The sequence below is a fragment of the Anser cygnoides genome, chromosome 2 (assembly GCF_040182565.1).
Source record: "Anser cygnoides isolate HZ-2024a breed goose chromosome 2, Taihu_goose_T2T_genome, whole genome shotgun sequence".
Taxonomy (NCBI): Eukaryota; Metazoa; Chordata; class Aves; order Anseriformes; family Anatidae; genus Anser; species Anser cygnoides.
Window position 1 is genome coordinate 20721106 of NC_089874.1, and position 26586 is coordinate 20747691.

At 36.5% G+C, this 26586-nt stretch overlaps 1 protein-coding gene across 2 annotated transcripts in view; it reads right to left on the reverse strand.

The window, feature by feature from the left end:
• The window catches only part of PLXDC2 (plexin domain containing 2), a 268092-nt gene that overhangs the window by 62519 nt on the left and 178987 nt on the right, over positions 1-26586 (reverse strand). For both annotated transcript variants that reach the window (XM_048061760.2, XM_013172072.3), the window contains exons 5-6: positions 6749-6871; positions 3658-3776 (exon numbers count right to left, since the gene is read on the reverse strand). In XM_048061760.2, coding sequence (XP_047917717.1) covers positions 3658-3776; positions 6749-6871 — 242 coding nt within the window. The remainder of the gene's footprint in view (positions 1-3657; positions 3777-6748; positions 6872-26586) is intronic.

Below are 26586 nucleotides of genomic sequence, written 5' to 3' on the forward strand. Positions count from 1 at the left end.
TTTTTCTATTGGATAGATTGCTCTGTAATTGAAGTATTTTATGTAGAAGAGGTGCACCACTAAAATTTTTCTGCCAGCTGATGTTTCCTGACATACTGATCACTTGACAGGACTCTGACTAATGATACTCTGTTAGTTTTATTTAAAATGGAAGATGTGTATGTGGTTCCCTAATAAATTTGTAAAGAAATAAATATTTGACTTGCCATTTCTTCTTTCTGACAAAGAACACACAAAAAACAGTATTTGGTACATAAAAAGTGCTTAGATATTCCCACTGTAATTCAGTGCTGACATTCATTCTGATTTTACTCTGATATTATATGACATTCTGATATTAATACTGAATTGAATCCAAACTTAATATACAAGAAGAATATCAGAAAAACAGATAAGAAAACATGAGTTATGATTTTTACTAGGGCTAGATTCACCTGTTTAGAGCATGTAAGAATTAGACAAAACACCAAAGTCTCATTGTACATTTCAAATAAAATGCACAATAAAACTTGGCTACACCTTTTCTTCTTCTGCTATGCATTACCTTTTCCGTGATGTTTCCAGATTTCTCTATTCTGGCGGCTCAGCTCCCTTTCTAAATTTTTATTTCTTTTAGAATCTATTATGAATTTCAGACAATAACCATTCATTTCGGATTGCTTCCTATTATGCAAACTACAGAATGCAGAAGATTAGGCAGAAGAGCTCTGCTGATATTCAGCAGACCCCATCCGAGATTCTGCTTTGGTGATCAGCACCAGCTTTATGAAGTAGCAAACTTGATGTGGATGCAGAGAGGAAATGAAGAAGCGCATCTCAAATTTGAATAAATCATAAGTAAAAGATAAAACTAGGTAAAGTTCTATAGACATAAAAATTCATACCTATGGTTCCCTTAAATGTATAATCAAAGTTACATTTTAAAGATAGATTCTTCAGGATAAACTTCTCGTGTCACTCATACAGAGTCCCTATGGGATGCTTTATAATGTTACTGGAAACCTGTCTATTGCATCTTACATTGGTGTTTCAGTTTGAAGACATTCAATGTCAATGAAGACATAACAGGATAGTCATACTTCAGTGTCATTTTTTGATGAAATGTGATGCTAAAATGAAGTGGCACCAAAAAGGTGGTAGAAATCTCTCCAACTTTTACTCATGCTAGTGAGGACTCATATAAGTAATCTTACTGGAGTTAATGGGGCTCCTGACAACATGACTCACCAGCAAGAGAAATGGTTCTAGAAGGAAGGACTCCCTCAGAAAGCAATGGATTCAACACTGAAAATAAATCAATGCTTAGCTAGAAATATAAGACTACAGGCAAATTTCAATTTACAAGTGTCTCAGTCTTTTCTCTTCGGACAACTTGTGTCTGATCAGTGATTGGCAATTTTGTTCTGTTTTCGTCACTTAAGTGAAAAGCTAAGGAAATTTTAATATACTAAGGTACACTGCAAATAATGTGGTCTTCTGGAACTCTCATTCTTCAAAGCCATTCGCTAAGCAATTCCTAATGGAATAGGTATAGTTGTAACACCCTGAGATTTCACAAAACTTTTTTGTCAAAATATTTGCAGAACACAAATACATAACTATTGTCACTTTTGAAAAGTTTCTTTGCATTGTGCAGGAGATTTAAAAGATTCAGCAGTGGAAAAAAAAATACAACGCAACACAAAACAACACAAATTACTATGTTTCTAAATTCCAATTCCTTCTGTTTCAAAATTAATGAAAAGGGCATTAATAACATTCTCCTCAGAAAGCAGTGCAGCTCTGGAGGTAGATCCCAGTAGAAACAGTGAGACCAAGCAGCCCAGTCAGTGTTAGCATAGAATTTGCTAGGTTTATCCATAGATCACATGACCTAACTGCATGCAACTTACATGAAATTAATGAGGTGGCCCATCTCTTTCTGTCCTCCTAAATGAATAACATTTTCCATGGCCTGGCATTCCACATCTTCACTTACATTTATGCAAAATGAACACAAGATACTATCAATTTACTGGAATAGCTTATATCACCCATTTTAGATTCATTTTGTAGAGGGCTGGTCAGTGGCAGAAAAGGCCTAGTATCTGATAGCTAAGAACAGCATTTTTCTGATGTCACTATTTTGATGTCAGAATTCATATATAGTTCTCAGCAAATTTATCTTAGAATTGAAAATTGATGTAGTGTCACTCCCCACTTCTCTGGGCCTCAAAGGCAGGACCTTTTCTGTAGTCATTAATACATATATATTAATATATTAATATTAATTATATATATAGAGAATCATAGAATCATATATTTCCCTTTGCAAAGGTTTCAAGAACAGGAGATAAAAATTCTTTGTGCACAGTCATTTGATAATGTACAAGCTCCATTGTAGTAACCAGAAAAAGGTTCTTCTGAAGCTGGAATCAAAATTTTAATAAAGTGCATTTCCATAGATTAAGACTACTAGCCTGTACATAACATTCAGAAACAATCTTAGAGCCAGAGAAGACCTTGCATCAATACATCTTTTATAAGGTAAGGGAAGCCAGATACATGGACATACCAGAAGTTTCTTGTGTCTACAGAAATAATACAGTAAGAGTATTCTGCAGCAATCCTGTTTTCAAGGTGAAAATACATTTATCTTAAGGTATGAGTGCTGCTAGTAGAATAACCCAGACCCCCACTAGTCTTTTAATGAAAGGGAGAGTACTACTGCTTCATTCAGGTGTATGGCTTTGACACAGGTATGAAAATCGAGCCTGAAGGCACACAACCCATGTGTGGTAGATAGAGAAGAAAACCCAGATTTCCTTAAGTCTGGAAAATGTCAGTGATAAAATATATCACTGATAACAATTATTTATATAAGGAGAATAACAAAGAGATGTACACATTCAAGAGAAAGTCACACTCTCCAGGCCAAACTGAGATTAAAATAAAGCAGAAAATGAAAGAAAGTTGTTTCTCATCCCTGTGGACTTGAGTTTATCTACCTTTTGATGCTCATTTGCATGAAAATGACCTGGAGGTATAGCCTCAGCAGTAGTCTAGCAACAAGAAAAAAGGTTCATCTAAAGTATCGAAATAAACAAATTTTGAAAGACGGAAAATGCACAGGGTCCCAATAGGGACAGCAATATATTGGTGCTATGAAGACCAGCCAAATGACCTCAATCTAACCATTAGAGATACAGACATTTATTTTTTATTTAAAATATAGACTTTGAAATACTTCAGTTGCGAAGAAATGGAAGACACAGAAGCAAGGTAACCTTCAATATTAACCATTGATGCTAGAGTCTTTCTAAATAGGCTCAAATTAGATAAGCTAACTGAGCAAATTGCCCTACCTTTCAAAGTCAAAGAGAATTTACTAAACAGTCAAGAATTTACTAAACAATCAACACTTACAACCATCCAAAAAAGGCCAGCTGAAATCTAGCAGTACATATTTGAGACATATTGATGGTTTTCAAGTCCATGACATGAACATCACTTTCACAATAAAATGTCATTTTCAGCAAAATAGGGACCTTATAAGCAATCTGTAAAAATGGTCTTATACAGCTCAACTTTCAAAATATCTGCCAAAAATGGATGGAAATTCCTAACAAGTATAAAGTGATTTGTCTACTTAAATGACAACTTTCAGACCCAACTTACTTCTTTGTAGCCGAAAATGATACGCCCATCATTGAGAAGGGTGGCCTGAAAAGTGAAACTGCCCAGGTTGTAATTATCCTGCAGATGGACATGGTCCCACTGGACAACTAGTGCTGTGCCTGTGAACCCCAGAGTGGGGGTAGAGAGGCAAAGGGAAGAAAAAATGTGAGAAAAATATTAACTGACTGTAGGAAAAGTACTTAACTGCAGTTACTTGAAACAAAAACAGTGATTTGTCTCTTTCAGCAACTTTCAGCCCAGCATCTTGAAGTGCTAAAGACATTACACACACGTTGCTGTTGAAATCTTCTTAAAGGTAGACAACACAGTGCCACAAATAACTACCTCAACTACTCACACAAAAATCTGCTAAAGCAAGAGGGGTCAGGTAACTTGTTTGGAGTTGCACAAAGAGTCAATGATCACTAAACGTAGAATCCGGCATTCACAGGTGTGCTGCTGCAACCACTGCTCTGCAGTGGCTTTTCTTACACTATATATACACACACACATATACAACCTGATGGCTTTGAAAGGTGAAGTGTTAATAGCTTTGCCTGTCTTGTGAAAGTTATTATTTGAGGAATTCAGATTCTTCCATTAACTACACATTAATATAAATAGCATTAATTTTTTTCTGCATGGTACAAGTCCTCACTGAGGTTCTGCAAGTTGAAAAAATATTAGATGCTTGCAATAAATACATTTAGTTTAAATTAAAACTACTAAAAATTCATAGACGGGGTAAATATTGAGTCTGCTGTGCAGAGATTTAGTTGCAAGAGACTTGTTAATACTCATGGGAGTTCTCTGGCTGAATATCCACTTACTTACTGCACTAAAAATGTACCCCAAGTGACTTGCATACCCTATGAGCATGTTTTACAGATGTTGAGGATTACAGACACATTCAGGCAGTTTGGCTGAAAGACACTTATCACCAAAACTGTGTTTACTGAAAATGTCTTTTTCGTCTCTAGGACTATATCCCTTCCCCAACATACTTCTTTATTTGGCATTAATGGGAGTTATGTGCTTTGATTCACAACACTTTAATTTCATTTCTTGCTGGAGTGTTCACGGTGGGTCAGTATGCTTCTTTTGATATATCCTTGAAATATCTTTTGTCACAGAAATTCAGTTATTCTTATTAGCATATCTTGTCAGGGGATGTCACAGAACTATAAGCATGCAAATTTTTGGTACATACTTCAGTAAGTCTGTTGCATCATTGGACCACATGTCTTTCATAAGTATAGTATATGCTCATTAATTTTGCACAAGATGCATTTTTCCTTATTTGACTACATTTATTAACTGTTTTCTGAATATTTAGTTGATTATATTAAATTTCATTTTAAAGAAATTTAAAGACTTTTACAATTATTGTTGGAAAAATAACCAGAAACTTTTATACTCAGTCCCTAAGTGCATCTCAGAATCCCAAACCAAAGGTGATGCCAGCTACTTCCAAAACACTACCTCCTCATTCCCAGGACTCTTTGTGTAGGTTTGAGTGGAGGTTTCTTGCAATTAGCTCCGTGATTAAGACTTGAATGGGTCACCACACTATGTGCTTGCCAACTACAGATGCAGCTCTAAACTTGCTGGGGGATAAGACAGGGATGAAAAAGAAATAAGGAGCTGAAGATACAAATCATTCAGTTGCTTTTTATTTGGGGTAAGGTAGCAAATTCTTTGTCCTAAAGTACATGGGGTCCAATAGATCATCATGCCCTATGGATGAGGGAGGGATGCAAAATCTGCCCCCCCCCCCCCCCCCCCCCCCCCCCAATTCAATGTTGTCATGAAAGTGATGCGATACAGGATAATAAACCTGATATGAAAGAGTGGAAGTCAAGAATACAATGAAAATTAGCTGTGACTTTCCCAGAGCACTCAGATTCTTTCAGTAAAGATGACAAATTTCAGGCCATAATGTCAGGTAATATATTAAATGAAAATAATCATTTTTTCTGTATGAAAATTCCCTATGTGAGCAGGAGGATTTTCTCATGTAATCCTACTTTATTGAATTCTTAACAAACAAATGCTGCAAGTAATGACTAGATGGTAAGGAAAAGTTATGACTGGGTGCAAAAGTTATATGATATATTTTGATCAGTGATCTGAAACATAAAAATTTACCTATCTGGTTGGAGATATGATATAGATATTATTGGACATGGTCATTATTTTTGCTTAAATTCACTGTGTATGAGCATTCAAAGGATGGCACAGGCTTATCAAGGAAGATTAAAACAATCATAGAAGTCAGGATTCAAAATTTCATGATTTCTAAATTTTAAATTCAAAATACGCAGTCACTGCCATTGCATTCAATCACTAAAGAGACTTTTGCAATTATTGTAGCAAATTATCGTCTCTTACCTGAGGTAAGGCAGCAGATGATATTTAATCACATCAGTTATATTTTCAAAATATTCATTATAACTGAGTTTATGAAACAAATTCCCACAGATTTAAGGCCTTTGAAATATTTTATGGAGCTTCAAGTATAACACTGCAGTTTAACCTTTTAACCTTTCAATTTTATTTTATTTTATTTTTTTAACATGGGACTGTTGAGAACTCATGGTATAGATGAGCATATTGAATTCCAGGCCTGGGACTCCATGCACACTTAGTCATTGACAGGTTTATTAACTTTATACCTGCCCTACTCCTGTGTATTCTTGGTCTTGCATTCCATGAAGGACATTTATTTCCATTTTAGCCAGTACGTCGACAGTATATATATATATATTCAAGTTCAAAAGAACTTGCACTTTTATAGAAGATAGATTTGTCCTTTTAAAATTAGTAAAATAAATTCTTAGTTTGAGTTTATGTACTTTAACATATAGAAGGGATCTACTCAATTAGGAAAAAACATTCATGACCCTTTAACCGTGTTCTAAATTAAGAAAGGTTTATGGATGTCTAGGAACATTCTTTATACAGTTTGTGAGTTAAAAAAAAAAAAAGATATTTAAAAAATCTTCAATTTTTCTTTCAAAAATAATTATTTAGGAAAATATGAAGAACCAAGGGACACAGACACATTTATTTATGAAGGACTACTACATACCATTATCAAAGTATCTGACTGTTGAATTTCTTGACACACTGGGGTCAAAATTTGCCATTAAGGGTGCAATATATTGTGTAGCTGTTAACATTCGATGCACAACTTCTCCAGTATATATGAAACCTACAATAAAGAAAAAATATTGAGACCATTTCAGTAACTTCCGAAAATATTTAATAGAATGGCAGGTTTAACTAGGCATTGCCAGAGCAGTAAAGGGTCATCTGAGAGAAATTAATCCCACCACCAGTTTTATAGTGAGCTAGAATTGCAGGACGATATCTGTGAGGGCTGCCAGAAGAACAGGATCCAAGATGAACAATGGAACAAATAGTTCAAGAAGCCAGTTTTCATACAGAGAGAAAAACAGACCCAAGGAAGAACAATTCTAGTTAAGGACAAAATGCAGATGGCATTATCAAAATGAACCATTTAACAACATGCATATTCCAGTGTTTTCCATCCTTTCCAGCAACCTGTCTTTTTGCCATTCATTTATTTATTGCAAATCATTACCTCTTCAGGAACTAGGCTAACCCTTTTTAATATTTGTAGAGACACAGACTAAGAGACCGTTTCATACAACAAGAGGTGACAACCTTTAAAAAAAAAAAAAATCACATGAAGAATGGAAAAGGTAGTTTTTTTTTCTTTTTTTCATTATTATAAGGCAAGCCACTATTCTGGTACATTCTTTGCAGTGTCAGATCTCATTAGTTTATCCTATTTACCCACAAATCCACAACAGTCTTCAGATTAATAGTGTGTCATGTGCTGCTTCCATCAGCAGTGCTCACTCAAAAGCTCTTACTAGTTTGGCACAAGAGTTCTTTGAAGAACAGTCACCTGCACATTTTAATGGCAGGAAAACCCTGCCATTTTATACAATTTGTGGTCTACATATAAACCTGCATTGCTTAGGCTTGCCAACTCCAACTCCGAAGAAGTTAGAGCCTGACTAGAGCCTGACTTAAAAACTTCCATTACTCTGTAGTAAACCTTTTCTTAAGTTATGTTTTAGCCTTTGCCTTGCTGGTCAAATCTGACAAACTTTAAGTTGATCAGAGCTACAGATAGAACTTCAAAATTAAACTTTGCATACTGCATCTTATCAGCTCTTAAACTGTTTACCAGATGGTGTTGAGCTGCTTGCTTTACCTCCCTCTACTGATTGAATGAATTGTATTCAAACAACAGATACCATAACAAAAACAAAAATATTCAAGTCGGCTGAACATTTTTGAACAAAAAAAATATATTTGGAAAATGTTTCATAGAAATTCAGAAATTTCAGAAATTCAGTGCGTAGAAATTGCACTCACTGAAACACTATTTATGTTTGTGTTTTCTTTTCCTTCTGCAAGTATGAGTCTCCTTTCCTCCATAACCCTTTTTACTGTGAAGCCCAAGGTCTTCAAAAATTTAGTGTCATTGCAATACAGCACATGTTGAAGAAGCATAAAAATCTATTCCTTAAACATGATATTCCTTCTCTTATGAAATTCCAGAACTATGTGGTATACCTGGAATTACTCTTAAGGTAAAAATACCATTTTTTAGTCACCCGCAGTTAATATATGTTATTTAAAAACTTCAATGTGCAACCCCACTTCCTTAATTAAACGTTTCTTTTCTCAACTTTCTTTTCTCCATCCTAACCACTGGGAGGTGAAACAGACTTGTTAAATGGTTTGCTTAGTATGATACAGAAAATCTCTGAGAGCAATTAAAAGCTTCTGGAGTGCTTTAGGCAGCCTTCTGCTCCCTTCCTCTCCTGAAACATTTTTCTAAATGCTTGCTACCTGTTTATGGAACTAGTCCTGGAAGTGATAAGATGCTATAAACAAAACAAACAAACACAAAGATAGCTCTTTGGAATAATTTTCCTGCATGGCTGGCAGTTAAGTTCAAGTACCATGCAGGCAACTCAAGTGGAAATGATAGGAACCACAAGGAAAGCAGGAAAGCAGGCATGGAGAAAATACAATAAAGTATTCTTTTGAAAAAATTCTGCATTAGCAGTGTGATCAGTTAGGCACCTACCTACCTTTGCTTCATTTAAATCACACCTATGTATTCAAAGAACATGGTATATGGAAAGATTCTTTCAACTGAATACCTAAATACCAATTTTTCTCTTTTGCCAACTGATAAGACAGAGAAACACCAATTAAAATATAAATCTGTCCAAACATAATTACGATTAATACATAAACTTTACTGTTCATTATTTTAGGATAGCCAACAGTCCTGTTATGTATTTTAACACACTCCAGGGTAGGTCTATAACCTTGAAACCATTCCTTAGTAATATTTGAAGGCAATATAAACAAAAACGTTACAGCCATATCCATGTGTTACTACTAACCTTAATACTTCACTACTTATTACTTGCACAGTGCTCCCATCTTTAGTTACAGTCTCCCTTTCATGTTTTCATCCCAATTACAGCATAAATGCCACCATTATAACTAATAGGGAGGCAGATACAATAGGAAAACAAAGGACTTGCTTGTGTTGGAACACATAACTAAGTAAATCGGTGCAGGTAATTAGTAACCAAACAGCGTATTTCCAAGTGTTTGCCGGATGCAGCTTTACTTTAGACAAAAATGGAAAGCAGGAGGTGGATGATAGCTGGGAAGCAGGCAGGCCTTGCATGAAGATCACTCTAATAAGAACTCCAGTCATGCATTGGAACAACTTGAAAAGAAACACAAAGTCACTTCAAATCATCCCAGAGATTCAAAGGCTGTAGCCACTGTTGAGCATGGACGTTTTATCATTGCCACTACAATTTAAAGAAAGCAGCAAATGTAAAATTAACTTATTCCTGGACTTCCACAGAAAATTGGTTTATGTTATCTGTGACCTAATTTTCTGACAGTGGTAAATGCTCACGGTTGATTCATTTAGTCAAGGAAGAATATTTCAGACCTTCAATTTCCTGAACCACTTAACCTCTCCTTTGTGGGAGGAGTTGGTAGAGCTCTTTTCCAAACCTCTACAAATACTATACCTAGAATCATAACATGCTTCCTAAATACTGGAATCAAAACAAACAGAAAAGAGTGCTCAGAATATTTTAAGTTTTATATGTACATATACATCTATCAAAAACTAAGGATGAACTAATAATAAAGCCACCTGTAAATCAAAGAGGGTATATTCCTTGTCCTCATATTGTACAAATGCACACACAAAATCAGAGAAAAAAAATATATATACAACTAATTAGCTATGTATGAAAGTACATTTTCTCTTGATGCAGGACCCTCAGTTAATTTAAAAATGCACTTCACATCTGCACCTCCTCTCTGAAATATGCTCTTTATCTGTTGCATTTTAACATAATCAACAGTAGACTTTCTTGGCTAAGGGAATTTTCTGGGAAATCTTTCGAGATCAAAAATGGAATGCACTGTTCTAAAAGAGCACAGTTATTTCAGCATCAGTTTTTGGGTTGACAGATTCATTTCTAACATTTCATTTACATTTAGGGATGACAAAACTGAGCTTTCCCATCACTTCTGTTGAATATACTAACCTGTCATTTCAGTGGCTTAAGTGGAATAACCCTGGATGCACATAATGATCTCAGGGCATAATTGATTAATGAAGTAATATGAAAATAAGATTACAACAATTTGCACAGAAACTTTCTGTGATTTCTTTTTCCTACTCCTAGCTGCACACAAAATCAATATCACTCAGAACATTTTTGATAGCATTTGTCAAATGTGCAGAATAACAGAATATATGTTCAAAGCAGCACAGACAATGAAGCCTTTGAAGTTGCTATTGTGTGTCTATAAGGATATGATAAAACACAGGATATGCAGGCAACATACAAATGAAACATCTATATTGATAATTATCTTCTCACTTCTAAGGCCCTACATGAACAAGTTACATAAACCAGAGCCTGCTTTAACATATCTGACATCATGATAATCTGTTTCTTCACTTTAGCATCTAGCTGAATTAGAACAAAAGCCCCATTATATTATAATTTTGTTCATGACTTAAAAAAAGTCTAAAACAATTAGTCATATCTTTAAAGTCATACCTTATACTGAATACAGAGTATAAATGAATTATACTTCTCTGTGCTTGTGATTAGTAGACTAAAGCTATTGCAACACTTCAGTTTTTACCTATTTGGTGAGCTGACCTTGCCTGCTGCCAGCTGCCCTCTCCCTCCCCTTCCTTAACAGAATAGGGGGAAAATTAAGATGAAAAAGCTCATTGGTTGAGATACAGACAGGGAGATCACATACTCATTGCTGCCATGGGCAAAGCAGAAAGACTCAGGAAAAAATAATTTAATTTATTGTCTTTCGTAATAGGTTTGGATAGTGAGAAACAAAGACAAGTTAAAACAACACCTTCCCCCACCCTTTCCACATCACCCTTTTATTCCTAATTTTATTACCTTTCCCCTCCTTTCCTAAGTGCCACAGGGAGATGGCAGTTCATAACACTTCATCTTTGTCAATCCTTCCTCCGCACACTTTTCTCCTGCTTTGGTGTTAGTCTTAACCATGTGCTGCAGCCCTTCAGGATAACCCTGCTCCAGCGTGGGTCCTATCCACAGGTGGCAGTTCTGTCAGGGTATATCCACCTGTTCCAGCATGGAGTTCTTTACAGGCTACAGTGCTGGTTCCTGCTCTGGCCTGATCTCATCCACAGGCTGCAGAGGAATCTCTGCCCTGGTGCCTGGAGCACCTTCTCCCACTCCTTCTCTGACCCTGGAGTTCACAGGGCCATTTCTGACTCTTCTTCCCTTACTCCTCTCTCCTTCTGCAGCATTTCTCACCCTTTCTTAGAATGTTTTCCCAGCGGTCTCACCAGCTTTGCCGATGGGCTCAGCTGTGTGCTGAAGTAGGGCTGCTGGAGCTGGCTAGAAGCAGCTGTGTCCAACATCTGGCAGCCCCTCACCTCCTTCCACAGAAGTTACCCCTGCAGCCCCCCTGCTACTGAAAACTTGTCATGGACACCTGACACAGCCTAATACATAAACTAATATTTGTCTTATTTTACATATTACCTAATCTATATTTTATTTTACATATCACCTATTTTACTAAATATGCAATGTTTTATCTGAATGAATGAAACTTCTAGTTTTTTGTTTGTTTGTTTGTTTGTTTTTTTTTTTTTTTTTTTAGATTGCTGATTTTGTAGTAGAGGATAGGTGGAAGGTTGCAGCTGAAGCAGAACACTTAATGTACCACAGTCTTATACTCAGCAATTGTTAGCTCCATCCTAGGTCAGGGGTTTCCCACTTTATACCTTTTGTGTTTCAAAAAGGGGAAAAATGTTCTGGCAAAAAGAAAATGTTCTGGGGAAAAAGAGTGATTGCTTCTGCAGAAAAATAAAATAAAAGATGGTAACAGCAATGAAATAAGCTGATGTGGAATTACTCCTTGAAATAGCCATGACATTGCTCTCATAAAAAGGCTATAAAACTGCTTGTTCTACAAAATGATCTCTACTGGAAATAAGAATGTGAAACAATACATTTTTTTTTTTTTTTAACCTGAAATACCAAACAATGAGCTTATCAGGAAAAGGAATGCTCTAAAGCATTTTGTATATCTATCAATAAACAGTTTGACACAGGCATCAGAACAACAACAACAACAACAAAACCCTATAACTTTCTTTCCCTTCTTTCCATAGAGCTTGACCAAATGTCAGCTAAGTTCAACTAAACCTTCATAAACAAAATCTACTTAAAAGGTGTTTTTGCCATGATGGTATGTGTTGGCTAATGTACCTTTTATACAGCAGCATTCATAATTCCATTACAGATATGAATATCAGTTTTAAAATCTAAAAAACCTGATGTGTTTTAAAGGAAAATGACTGTTCCCCTTCCACATTAGCTGACATTATCTGAACCATGTCAGAAAATCTCTAGAAAAGGCGCTTTTATTTTTTTGCCATACAATGTGGCTGAAGATGTTGACTCAAAGGGAACTGAAAGACATGATATACATTTTTCTTGAGAGGTAGCTTAATAACAGATCAGAAAAGTGAAAGGATGATACTGGGAGCTTAAAAATAATTGAAAATGTATGCATTAAAAAAAAAAAAAAGAAAAACAAAAATAAGAATGATGCAGGAACCTGGAGCTCCAAACAAATTATAGTTTTTTCCTTTTCTACAAAAGGAAGATCTAACCATCTCATATAAAATATTAAATGAAAGAAAAATAAAAATAAGAAATGACAGTTTTTAAAAAATAAAAACCAACCAGTTCATTTTCTTATCAGGCAGCTAACATTAAGTAAAAGCATATGTTAAAAGCCTTAGTAATACAACAAACTGTGGTTACTTAGCTGGAAAACAAAGAGTCTGCCAGCAGTTGATGAACAATGAAAGGTTTTGCATGAGAGAGACTGTCACTGGGTGAAGGCAGAGCTGCCATTTGAGCATACAGCTCAGTGTGGGTTTATGTGAGTGCCCTCACAGCATATAAACTAGAAGGGAAATAGCAGAGCAGCTTCCAAAAAAGAGGAACCAGAATAAAATTGTTTCCCTAAGAGAGTACGCTTCAACCCAGATCACCCAAGGCAAAGCCTTGATTTTAGTTTGTATATTCAAACATGCAATAAGCTTAACAAAGATGTAATAACACACTTATACCACAGTGAAACGTTTTTGCTACATAGTGGAACTATTCCTTGCATTTCTCCCTGTTCGTTTTCTTTTTTAAATAGGGTGACAGTACACAACTTCTACTGCTCATTTGCCTCCAAATTCCTCTGAAAACTATTTGTGCAGCCAAGAGAGAAAACTGCAGAGGAACTGGCAGGAGCTTCCTGATTCTCTGGCCACTTTTGCTCTTGTCCAAGCATAATTAAATCCTTCTGAGTTGATCTGTCTTGGGTGGTGTCTCCTATCACCGTGAAGCTACCTCATGGGTAGAGTTACCTCTACTTCCTCTTTACCATCTTAGATGAAGAGCACTGAATATTTTTGATGGAAATCAGTCAGCACAAGTACAGTACCATATAGACTAGTATTTACCACAATTGTCATAACTTTACTCCCCAGCCTAGCAATTACATATCGCTTAAAGACTGACATCAAACTGGATGTGTTATCTACCTCATCTGAGGATCTACTTCCTCATCTATGATGGAGGAAATACTAGGAAAGAAAAGATAAAAGACTTACCTTGGGCCTATTAAAAACAAAACAAACAAAAAAACAAAAAAAATTGCACTTAGATGTGGAGCCAAAAAACTCTTTCATGCCTGGCTTCCTGTCAAGCAGAGTTGGACATCACTGATCAAGACAAGGAAAAGCTGCTCAAAACTTAATGGGGAAAAAAACCCCTAAAACTAAAATTGGTTCACATGCCATCTTGAAGTCGTCAGCTGCTAGAGTTACTATCTTGCCAAAGAAAACAAATGGGAAAGTGGATCAAAAATTCTCCCAGTGAGTTTTCCAATTCACTGACTATGATCATTAGCAGTGCATTCATTTTTCTTGTTAAATTACTATTTGCCAGGGCAGTGGGAAAAATAGACCAGAGATAGGCACTGGGAAGTAGGACATGAGAGTTTATAATAAATATCCTGTAAGACTGAGTTTCTAGTAGTAGTTAAAAAAGGTAAAATAATTCTCACATCGAGCACATTCTGAGTCAAATATTATTGCATTTAATGATATCCAGCAAAATCTCAGCCCATATATATGAGATTGTCTGCAATACCATGTGGGTATTTTCTGGATATTCACACATAAACAGAAATCAGCAGATAAATTAAATATGTAAATCAGAACATTGTTACTGCTTTTTAGATAGGAATCCCAATTTTAGGTAGAGAAATGAGTTAGTAAAACATACCTACACCCTCTGTAAAGGTTACCAGAGTACCGTAATAGACAAGGGCAGGAAGGAAACTGCAGCCTCTGCCCTCAGGGCCATCTGATGATGTGTGTGCCCTGTGTCATATGCAGCCTTGCTCAAATCACTGTAGTACCTTAGTCCAAACCTATTAGTGACACCGGCTCACAGACGTCCCATCTAAGGTTTCTTTTATTTGCAAGTCACATTCCTATATGTGTAAAGAGAAAACCACAAACTAAGCTCAAACCCATAACATCTTTCACTACATGAATAGGTATTCCTTAATGCCCTTTCTCTGTAGTAAGATGCTAGAGAACACAGAGATCATCTGGTAAAGCTATGGCCTCACCTGCCATCAGCACAAACAACCAAGTTTTCCACAGTAAGAATGTCAGAAAATTGTAGAAGTGTTGTTTTAGGAAAAAAAAATATTAGATGAGATTGATATAAGGTACAGAACACCAGCATAACTCAAGAAGTTATGCATTTGTGTTTTCAAAGTATCAGTGAAGTCCAAATTCTTCTACCACTAGAAAATGCCACCTTTTAAGCAAATGATTCTCTTCAGTCATTCACCAGTATTTATAATCCCATTTCAAAAGATTTTTATATACAAAGCTTTATTAAAAATTATCACCTAATAAAATTCTGATATCTTTTTATTCATTAGCCATTCAGGAAAACTCATTTCAAACTTGCAGCACACGAAACAACTAATTTGCAAAAGCCTTTCCTCTGTTCAAATAAGAGAATAAATTAAGAATAAATTATGTTTTGTGCCACATGTAAATGAGATTATAAAAGACAGAATCTTCCTACAAAGGACTCTTCCATACACATTAACACCTCTTCATGCTCATATCTTAAAAAAAAAAAAAAGTTTCAAGTAACAGGGAAAATTTCAGCCCTTTTGTTGCAGCTACTCTTCTCTAGAGCAATAAAACATTACTACATAAGATGCATATTCTTATGAGGTTAGGAGACATATGTTTAGATGTGAAATACTTATTACATCAGCTTAATTCCATTTTTTTACCTAATTTGCCTTAGTGCAATTATAACCAACATCATAGAATTGAGCTGAGAATAACCAGACCAGGTTCCTTACCAGAAAAAGATGGTATTTGAGGTTTATAAACCACTATAATTCTCTTAATTTACCTTGTCAGTAGAGTTATTATTATTATTTTTAATGCATTTCAAAATATATTTTCAAAATGTTTTTCATTTATTTATGATCATATCTGGAAGAGATCAGAGCTACGAGTTTTCTCTTTGGATGAAAGCCCAGTAGGACACTTTTTGGTAATTATTTTAATTGGAGCTGCTGAGAATAACTTCAAAATTTTGACAGGTATTTTATTTTTAGGATGATTTTGTTGTCCAACTGTTTTTTTCTGACATATCACTTATTTTTTGTCTTACCTTTTTTCTCTTTAGCAGTAACAGCAAAAACTTGATGAATCTATTCTTGTTGCTGGAATTACACCACAAAAGGACTCAGAAGACACTTTTATATTCAATGGAAAAATGGCAAGATTGGGAAAATAAAATGTATCAGGAATGGTGTTGCTCACATATCTATTTGGTGAACTTGACAAATATTGCATGGATGTTTAAAGCATAACCCACAAAACTCTGCAGTGCACATTTTTTCAGATACAGTAAAATATGTTTTCTCTGTGCTTTTCCTGATATTTTTCCATCACTATTTCACGATGAAGAAAATTGAAGAATATGTTATTCTTTTAAGTCTCTAAAATATATTGGAATGATGATTTCTAGAAACAGTGTAATATACTTTCACACCCTGTCCTATACAACCACATTAGTATTTCTTTGATACTTCACTGAAGTAAGCTTTAAGTAATGTCATTTATCCCCAAATGGCTAATTTATTGTTATGTGTGTGGAAGAATGTTATCGTCACTGTAATTGCACTAAGATTACAGTGTAATTAAACAAAAGGATAACAGCAACTCCATATCCCTCAGACAATCCACGAAAGTTAAATACCTTAATGGGCTTACTAGATCAGTTTAAAAATGAACCAGTCTCATTCTATTTTTATAGTTTCTTGCAGCCTTCTGGGGAAAATGAATTAAAAACAGATTATATGTATTTTTTGGCTTTGCTTTTGCTTGACTAGATTGAATGCACCAATCCATTTCTCCTTTCAGCCTGAAAAGTGGGCTATCTGAAAGCTAAACCTCAGAAGGCATAAGTATAACACTGTTTCTTAATTGCTTAACCTTACAAGGACTTCTTGTGTGTCTTTGCATGAGAGAAAAAAGAAAAGCTAGCCAGAATCTTCATACTCTTGGCACTATGTCTGTGTTATCTTATGTAGATGTTTAAAGTCCAGATTGGTTTTTCACCATTTTTTTTTCCTGCTGCTTTGTTAATACTGAAAGCATTATCTGGAAAAATTGAGAATGTGTAATGTATGTCACTGCCAATAATTTTCTCAGCTTGTTGTAGTTTCCCATCTACTCATGGCTGTTGCAAAAAGTATATGATCTGGTGGAATGTAACCCATTCTGATGAATATCCCATTCAATTCAGCAAAGGGATTTAGAGGATTATGTATTATGAAACTCTTCCAGTAAAGGTTTCTCTTCTGACATGCCACATGATATTCCTTGTCAGGAGGTTGTTAGATATCACTAGGAGGAGCAGAAGAGCAAGATGAGCACTTGTAAATAAGGACACTATGAGGGACTTAAGCAACCCTCAAAATTAACTGTAACTGATGCATCTGTTTGCATATTTTTAATGACTCAAACCATGAATGCTTTCACATTCAGAAGAAACAAACTCAAAGGTTACTTAGAGTCTAATGCCTTGTATCAGTTCCTGTCCGATCAGGCGCATACTTCCCCAGAGAAAATTATTGGACAGAGGCATGAAATACAGTATCTACTCAGTGAGATACTGCCATGCGATAGCTCCCAAGTGCCTCTCAGCTCTAGCCAAACAAAGACCAGTGCCGTTCCTAGACAGGCCGGAACCAGAGAAAAGAGTTTGGCAGGAGGATTATCTTGCTTAGGCCGAATATCTTAGCAGCTGTGTCATTGCAGTAACCTTGGTGTTACAAAATTTTAGGATGAAGCTTGAATAGAGCTGTTGGGGAGAAATCTAATTTTGCACTCTATTTCTGTTATATATCTCCTTCACCGATTGGGTAAAACATTTTCATGCCTGCACAGATGTCATTAATAAAATGTTTGGGTGGAACTACTAGGGAAAGTGGTATTTTAACATTGTGAAACATTAAAAAAAAAAAAAAAAGTTAATTATTGAATCAAACTGTTGTAGTAGCAAACTTGAAAATACAGAAATTTTCTTTTCCTGCTTTGTCTCTCTCCTCCCACACTACCACTCCCCACCAATCCCATATCCCCACTCCCCACCATAGCTACATGCTCTCTGCTTCATTGTTTGTCCACCACATTTGTTTGTGCTGGACACAGGGTTTAAAGATGAGAGGCAGTATGAGCTTGCCTCAGACAGGACTACTTAGCAGTTAATAGAGCTCAAAATGAGAAGATAGAGGCTGATAGAGACATTCTCTGTTCCAGAGGCTGGAACACAGATGTTCATCCATGACTTGGGCTTCAGGAGTGCAAGTCCACATGTGCCTGTTCAGAAAGCAGTTCTTGGACATATCTGTTTCACAGTTAAAGTTTGGGAGTACAAAGATGTATCACCATGGTCTCTGATTGCACTTTGAATCCCCTCTCTGAGAGGATTCTTCCAATGCAGCCATTGTGATGGAATACCATATGGCTCTGACCCTTTCCATGACTTTGCCTTGGTGATAAGAACTGGATGTACCATTTGTCAGATCTCCCTGGGCATTTTTTCTTCCCTCTTTGTGAACTTTTGCCAACATGACTGTGTTGGGGGAGGTAATGCTTTGGATGACAATCTCTATCAAACCAAACCAAAAAAAAAAGCATTTTCAACAAAGATCGGTTCACTGGTCTAATTCTGACTACAGTCAGAATGAGGGGCTGGTGAACAAAGGGAAACCAATACTCAGCCAGAACAGTAACAGATATACCATGTGCTGAAGAAGCAGCCACCAATCTTGGGCTCATCCTTTCTTTCCCTCCTTCCCCCATTCAGTGTTTCACTATCATTTTGAGCTATACTCTTCAGTTTTTGAGTGCATCTGTGAAAACATTTGGCTTAGAGTAAAACAAGCAGAACAAAAGAGAGAACAAACAAAAATCTAAGTGGGTAAAAACTATAATACCTTAGAACATATTATATATGAAGGATGCACATGCTAGGATGGGTAGCCTGTATGTGGATCTGTGGACACTTCGTTGTATACTATACAATTATGAAACTGTGTCTGTGCTTGTATGCCATAGTACAATCGACATGGAAGTACACGTGGTTCATGTCTTTTAGAACCTTGCTAATGGGTCACCTTTCATAAATTCAGTATGATCTGAAAGAAACATGATCTGAAAGAAACTCTGCATGAATGACTGATTGCAAATGATTTGTATAAGTCTTCCAATGATCACCTGATTAGCTTAAACATAACTACTGGAAGAAGAGTTGCAGGAAATAAACAGAAAATGCCTTTAGACAGAACTAGACCAAAAATTAATTTAAATGGGCTGAGATCTTAAGTTACATACGTATTGTCCTAGTTTATGAAAGATGTATACCATGCAGCATACACTTCACTGATGATAAATGTTGGTAATTTAATCATATGGTAAGTTACAAGCAGCAGTAGGATATCTGTGGTAAATACCATGTAATTACAGGGTACATACACAGTGATCTCTGCCTCCTAAACCAAAGTGCAGGTTACAACAAAATTATGTTTAGATTTACCAAAAGCAATCATCACTTGCGGTTAGATGGTATTTGCCAAGAAAAAGCCATTTACATTCTGCCCAAAGAACACATATTTATTCCTTTCAACATTATGGAGAGTAACTGTAGCCCCATGACTCATCACGCATCCAAAAGATAAAAGCTGTGGCAGGGCAGCTAGAAGACTACTCTTCGTGTAAAAAGCTTTAGACAGACATTAGCAGTAACGAGTATAAGGCAGTTTCAAAATGCTGTGGAAAATATCTGTATGCTGCTATGTAAGACACAGTAGGTAGCTTTTCCTATCAGATAGCAGCCACAGAAAAGTGGTGACCGTTTTTTTCCATGAGCATTTTAACCACTTCATTTTGAACGAATAATGAATTGGAGAGTAATGGATTAAACCATCAAGATACAATAAAAAAATCTTGCCTCCCATGAAATTTCAGCAGGCACAATAAGGTCTTCTGCACATTGTTATTTTTTTAAGAAATGAAGTTCATGAAATATTAAATTCAAAATGCATGCACAGGCAGATGCAGGAACAAAACTGCTTTCAGCTACCACCTGCTCTCACAGTTATCTTCATTTTGGAGGTCATGAATGGACTCAGAAGAAGAATGGAGAACCAATGACATTTTTTACTACATTCAGCTTGAAAGAAAAAATAAAAAATTGCAGGCTCTATTTGTTTCCCTTTAAAGTGTATAAACATATGGTCTGGCATCCTTCTGGCTGCTGCCATGACTGTCACAGCTGTCTTAGGAAAGCCATCATCACTGTTACTCTCATCCGAGTTTTATACCCCAAAATCTCTTACTTTCACAAGTTCCCATTGGTAAGGACAACTCATTCATGGGTATGACAAAATTCATTGTCTTTCTCATCAAGTCAACAAAGAGACAATCAGAAAATAAGCCAGAATTTCAGTTAGCTGGGGATAAAGCAAGAGGGCTGTGGACTGAGCTTAAAAGATGTGGGGCCAGGCAGACAGGTAAACAGGAACATTGCCATCATGTTGCTCAAAACTACATGGTGTTGCTGTACACATTGCAGCACACTCATTGATAACAGATGGAAAAAAAAAACAAACAAACAATAATAGCTTGGAGGTGTAATTCCTCGGAACTTCCTGTCTTTCAGATTGATATTAGCAAAGCTTAAGAGGAACAAAAAATAATAAAAAAGAAAGAAAATATCAGGATAAGGTTATGGAAATACTACAACAGATTAACAGTTTCTTGACCAAACTACCTTTTGACATTGTACTATTAGTTTCTGAAAAAAGATTTTTCCTATACATCCCATACTACTGGGTATCGTCATTGCTCTTTCTGAAGAAAGTTTAAAAGTTTTGTCTGTGATATTGTTATGTATTTTTCCTGTGAAGAAAAATATTGTAGAATGTGTTATATATACCTATTTACAGCCATAGAAATCCTCATGATAGAGAAGACTGACTTACTACATAAAATACAGAACATTAAAAAATGCAGAAAAGATAGAAGACAATGTTTGTTGAATCATATGCACAAACTGAAGATGCATCTACTGATATGTCAGATTTCAGTGATCAAACAAACAAGCAAACTAAGTGATAGAGCTAATTAAGTACATTCTAAAATATTTGTTCTTTGAGGAACATAATTATTTGTTCAGAGTACATGATCTCATTTGGTAAGGTGCGTATGCCATTATTTCTTATTAATAGATTAAAAGAAATAGTGCCTCCTACCATCACAAGATTTTTTTTCTTGACAAGGTCTTTGTCAAGAAATTAAGAATAAGGCAGCAGGAAAGGTTTCAAGTGTCCACACTGAATATACATTTTGGGGCATTTAACAAAGAAAATTCTCAAACCAAACATCAGTACTACTTATAGTGAGCAAGTCTTCTCACAAAACGGTTTGAGGACTCAGTTGCAATTGTCAGTCCTCACTATTAGAGGACACCACGCTCTCCAGCATCCACAGGACTACTGGATCCACTGGATTTTAAAAAATCCACTGGATTTTAAAATCCGCAGACCACTCCCCTTCAGGTTAATCACAGAACATTCATCAATTCTCACTTGGGTGTTTCTGGTCTGAAAAGGCACTGCAATGATATTGTTAGGATGGGAAACTAATAGATGACTACCAAATATAAATGTAGATGGAAACAGTTGGAAAAGTTCTTATTTTGTGTTCAAAATGAGTGGAAATGAAACAGAAAAAGAAGGGTGATTTGGACATTTATAACTAAATTTTTCAGGGTAAAAAAAAAAAAAAAAGACAGTCTGGGCCTATGTCTACAGCTCTGAGTAGGAATTTAATGCTTAAGTGATTTGTAGAGTAGGTGTTCATTTGCATCCTTGTAAACACCGCTTGCAGGGAGAACTTAAAAAAAACATCCATACAAATTTCATTTCATCTGCACTCCGCCTCTGCTTACAGCAGTTGCAGGGTGTATTTGATTGTTTATTCATTGGAATTTTAATCACTTTCAGAGCAAACACACTTTGTGGTGGCTTCCAAGAGTTTGACTCTTATAATGGAATCGAGGACACATGCACTGAAGACACTTATAAGATAAGGAAAAGTACAGCTGTCTACATAGGACAGCTGGGTTCTCAATGCAGACAAGAATGTTGGGTTGCATGCCAAAGCCCTGAGTCAATGTTAAGAACACAGAAGCATAAAAATTTGCTTCTTGACAGAAAAGCTGGACCTGTGAGTATGGTGAGAAGTCTGGCTATCACCTGAAGATACAATCAAGAAAAAATTATACAGACCAATTATTTGATCTGAGATCTCTGGATAGTGGTCTTATATGACCGGGGGGGGGGGGGGGGGGGGGGGGAGGTGGGAAGAAAACTAAAACAAAGAAACAAACGAAAACTAGTGTACCAGCTAAAACATTTTAAAAAAATATAAATAAAAATAAAGTTTGAGATTAGTTTGAAGAGGATTCAGAGGATGATTGTGGAACTGTCATAGGAAAGGAGTCACTAGGGAGAAAAGGAGGGTTAAACAAGTAGCCAGGGCCTCTTCCATACCGACTGTTCTGCAGGAGTCCCAGAACTGAGTAGGCCACAACAGGATATTCTTTCCTGCAATGCTAGTCACAGTGAGCCCTGGTTCTATGACATACCAGAGTTTGTGCCTCTGATCTGTCATGCCATAAGAGCTTTTATTGGAATTGTAATACATAGCACAGCTCTTTCCCCAGAAAAGTCCCTAGCCTGGGAGCCCACTCTTCTAGATGTAGATCAATCCATGAGGATGATCAGGGAGCTGGAGCACCTCTCCTACGAAGACGGGCTGAGGGAGTTGGTGTTCATCCTGGAGAAGAGAAAGCTCCAGGGAGACCTTATAGTGGCTTTCCAGTACCGAAGGAGACCTACAGGAAAGCTAGGGAAGGATTCTTTGTCAGGGTATGTAATGATAGGTCAATGGGCAATTGTTTTAAGCTAAAAGTGATAGATTTAAATTAGATATTAGGAAGAACTTCTTTACTCAGAGGGTGGTGAGGCAGTGGCACAGGTTTCCCAGAGAAGTTGAAGATGCCCCATCTCTGGATGTATTCAAGGCCAGGTTGGAAGGGGCTTTGAGCAACCTGGTACAGTGGGAGGTATCCCTGCCTATGGGAGGAGGGATTGGAATTAGAGGATCTTTAAGGTCCCTTCTAACAACCCACATCACTCTATGGTGATTCAATGATACTAAGTGCAGTTATTTTGTATCTTCCCTATATGTTTTCTCTGGCTTATCAGACCAATACTGCATGGTTAACTTTTATTTATTTATTTATTTATTTTTAATCCACTGTGGACATACAAATACATAAAGCCAATCATAATTTGTTCTGACTAGAAATTCATTTGGTAGAATGAAGCAAGGAGCAGACAGCTTGTACTGTCTATTACTACTCACACCATCTGTACATTTAATGCAAATCACAGCTAGCAATAACCAAGATTTTTTAAGAGTCTGTGTAAAGTGTCCCCAGAGATTTGGTTCCTCTGGAAAAGTGTAGAAGTGGCAGTTAGTGCAAAGTATATTACAATCCTCTGTTTGGCTATTATCTTCCCACCTTGGCACTAATCTTTTCCTTGTAATCTTGCAAACATTATATAAAACACTTCAGAACACCAGGATCCTGATAAGAGGTCAGACCCAGCTACACCTGTACTCCACTGACATAGGTCAGTCACTACAACAGGAGTTTTAGTGATTCATGACATCACCACAGCACAGTTTTCTGAGCTCAGTGATTGCTGGTGGGGAAGGCACAATCCCAAATGAGCAAGAGCGGCACAGTGAATCTGTTGATCTCAGCAGACCTAGCATCCCATACATTCTGACTTTCTTGTGCAGTATCAGCCAGGAAGGGGTTGTGGAAGAAAAGGATGTCATGAAACCTTCTGCATCAATCAAAGTGACAGAAGGAAAACTCACTGTGATTTACAGTGGCATACTATATAATAAAATATTTTTTCTCTGTAAAGAAGATAATGATCGGGGAATGTCCTATCGATGGGACCAACACACTGAGAAAGCAATCAAGCCAAACACACTATGATCATCTTAGTATCTATTGATCGGTAATAATACTGGACTAGAGGACTGAGGGATATCATCCCCTGAACTACAGTGGTGGTTGTTGCCTCTTTTGCGCTAAGCTGCCTGGCTCAGGGAAAACAGTGTCCAAAGGGTCGCAACAATTCCATTCTTAGTGAATACTGGATTCCACCCTCATCACCTGAAGCACTGCATTAGCGGCAAGTTCAGCAGGGATTTTCAAGAACATGCATATTTCTGTCCCTAAGTTCTCCCTTCACCTCCCATCTTCCTCTGTTTGCAGGTGATGACATTTTACAATCTTCATGCAAATTCTTACATCATGCAGAATGGGCAACACCTCAAAAAAACAATTCTGAGAGGGTTTCTACCAATGTGAGTGGTGTGACTTTGATTCTACACAATAATATAAGCTAACAATGAAGATCAGTAAATCTCTCAGTGCAGGATACCATGGTAAGAGTGCAACTGTGTACAGATCTGGGTTGTGCTGCTTCTCTTCCCTCTGCAGCTGCCCAAGGGAAAGGCTGAAACAGGACTGCTCTGGCAGTACACAAAGCCAAATAGTCACCAGTGCACCACAGCTGGTTGTTTTCTCTGAAGCTGTTTCCTGAAACACTGATTACTATTAGAAGTGAACGCTTTCCCCTTTCTACCCCTCTGGGGGAAATTTCTCAAAATCCCTGTCATAGAACAGCACTGTTTTCTCTTTGTGCACAGTTCTAATGGCTGGTACCATACCCGTTGATTACATCAGAATAAAAGCCTACTAAGTTTCTATAACCTTGAAAGTGATTGTCACCAGTATGACAATAGCAATCATCATGCCACAGACTTTTTGCCTCCAAGACTAGACTCTTTTTAGACTCCAAGACTTCAATGCTTCCCCATTGAAATTTAACTTCTCAACGCTTTAGGTTTAATGAACACACCAAGGTGGTGTAAATCAACATCCTCATCCAATGAATTCTACCCACCACTCCCCAAAAAATTTCCAAGCTTTTACATACCTCCTACCAAGGGTCTGAAAAATACCAGCAAAATACCAAAAGAAACTCTTCCTTACTGCACTTCAATTAAATGCAGCACAAGGACTTCTGCTATCATAAGGACAGTACCCTTAAATACTGTAGGTAGCAGGAAGGGTCAACTGTGAGTGAAACTCTTTCTTTTGTTGGCCATGCAGGCTTATGACAATTTAAATTCTTTATGAGCTTGCAGCCTTAGACATGCTGGTATGATTAATGTTAATTTGAAAATTTATTGGGATTCCAACTTGCATTTAAGACCTTACGTGGGCTCTTCTGCTCTCTCTCACACTTCTAAAACTTCCTGCCTAAGTGGAATCTAATGAAAAATTTTACTTTTGCATGTGTAGATTGTATTATTAGCAGTGTAAACCTGCTAGTAATACTTTACCTTTTTATTCTGTTCCAGGATATGGAAGTGATGAATGAGCATCCTGAGCTGAAATCTGACTGACTGCTAAAAAAACCTTCCTCAACAGTGACTGAAGGATGCTTCTGACACTAGAAGACGTGACCTACAGACATTTTCTGTTTATTTGCAAATACACTGCTTCAGTGATGAGGCATGAGGAAGAATGTCTAGCATTAGATAGAGCACAAAATAAAGCAGTAAAAAGAAACAAAACAAAACAACACCAAAAAACACCACCACCAAAACAACAGAAAACTTAGCAAATTGGGAATATTGAGAGTATAGCAGGATATTTATAAAGCAATCTGAAATCTTGGAAAAGATCTGTCTTTCAGTAAATATGTTTCTCTATGGAGGAAGATATTTTGGTTCCCAAGAAATTGCAACCCCACATTTTATTTTAGCTTTTGAAAACTCATTAAACAGTATCATGTTAGAAACAGTGGCTTATAAATTTGATTTCAATGAATGCCAAGCCATTCCTCAACAGAAAAAATAAAAATAAAAAAATTAGAGAGGCAAGCATACCTCCCTAATTCTAGTCACTTATTTAAACTATAGGAACAGTAGGCTATAACTCCATTAACAATACCTATTGAAATAAAACTGGTGAATCCACAAGATGGCATAACAAAAAGAGAGAACTCAACTATTCAATTTATGTTAAGCATCAAAACTAAATTTTTATGCAGTTTTTAATGTACTCATGACAATAATGACTCACAAAATAAATACACATTATTTACAGTGAAGCCTTTAAGCAATCCCTACTTTTTGTGACTAAATGTAATGCTTCAGTTATTCAGCATTGGCTGGTAACACAATCAAAGGAAAAGCCCTACAGGGGCTGAATATTCTACAAGGTACAGAGATGGCTTTTCACATTTAACAAATTATAAAAGTATTTAAATGCTTGAGTCTGCAAAGGATTGAAAAACCAATGCCTATTGAATTCAGTCAATATTTAGGGTGCTCACAGCATCCAAAAGGGCTAACAGGCTTGACAGTAAGTCTCTTTTTCTGCCTATTTTTTTTTCCTAATAAAGGGCAATGCCTATATTTATAGTCCCTGCCAATAATAACATGGTATTCAGGAAAGGACTATAACTACCATTGAATATAGGAAC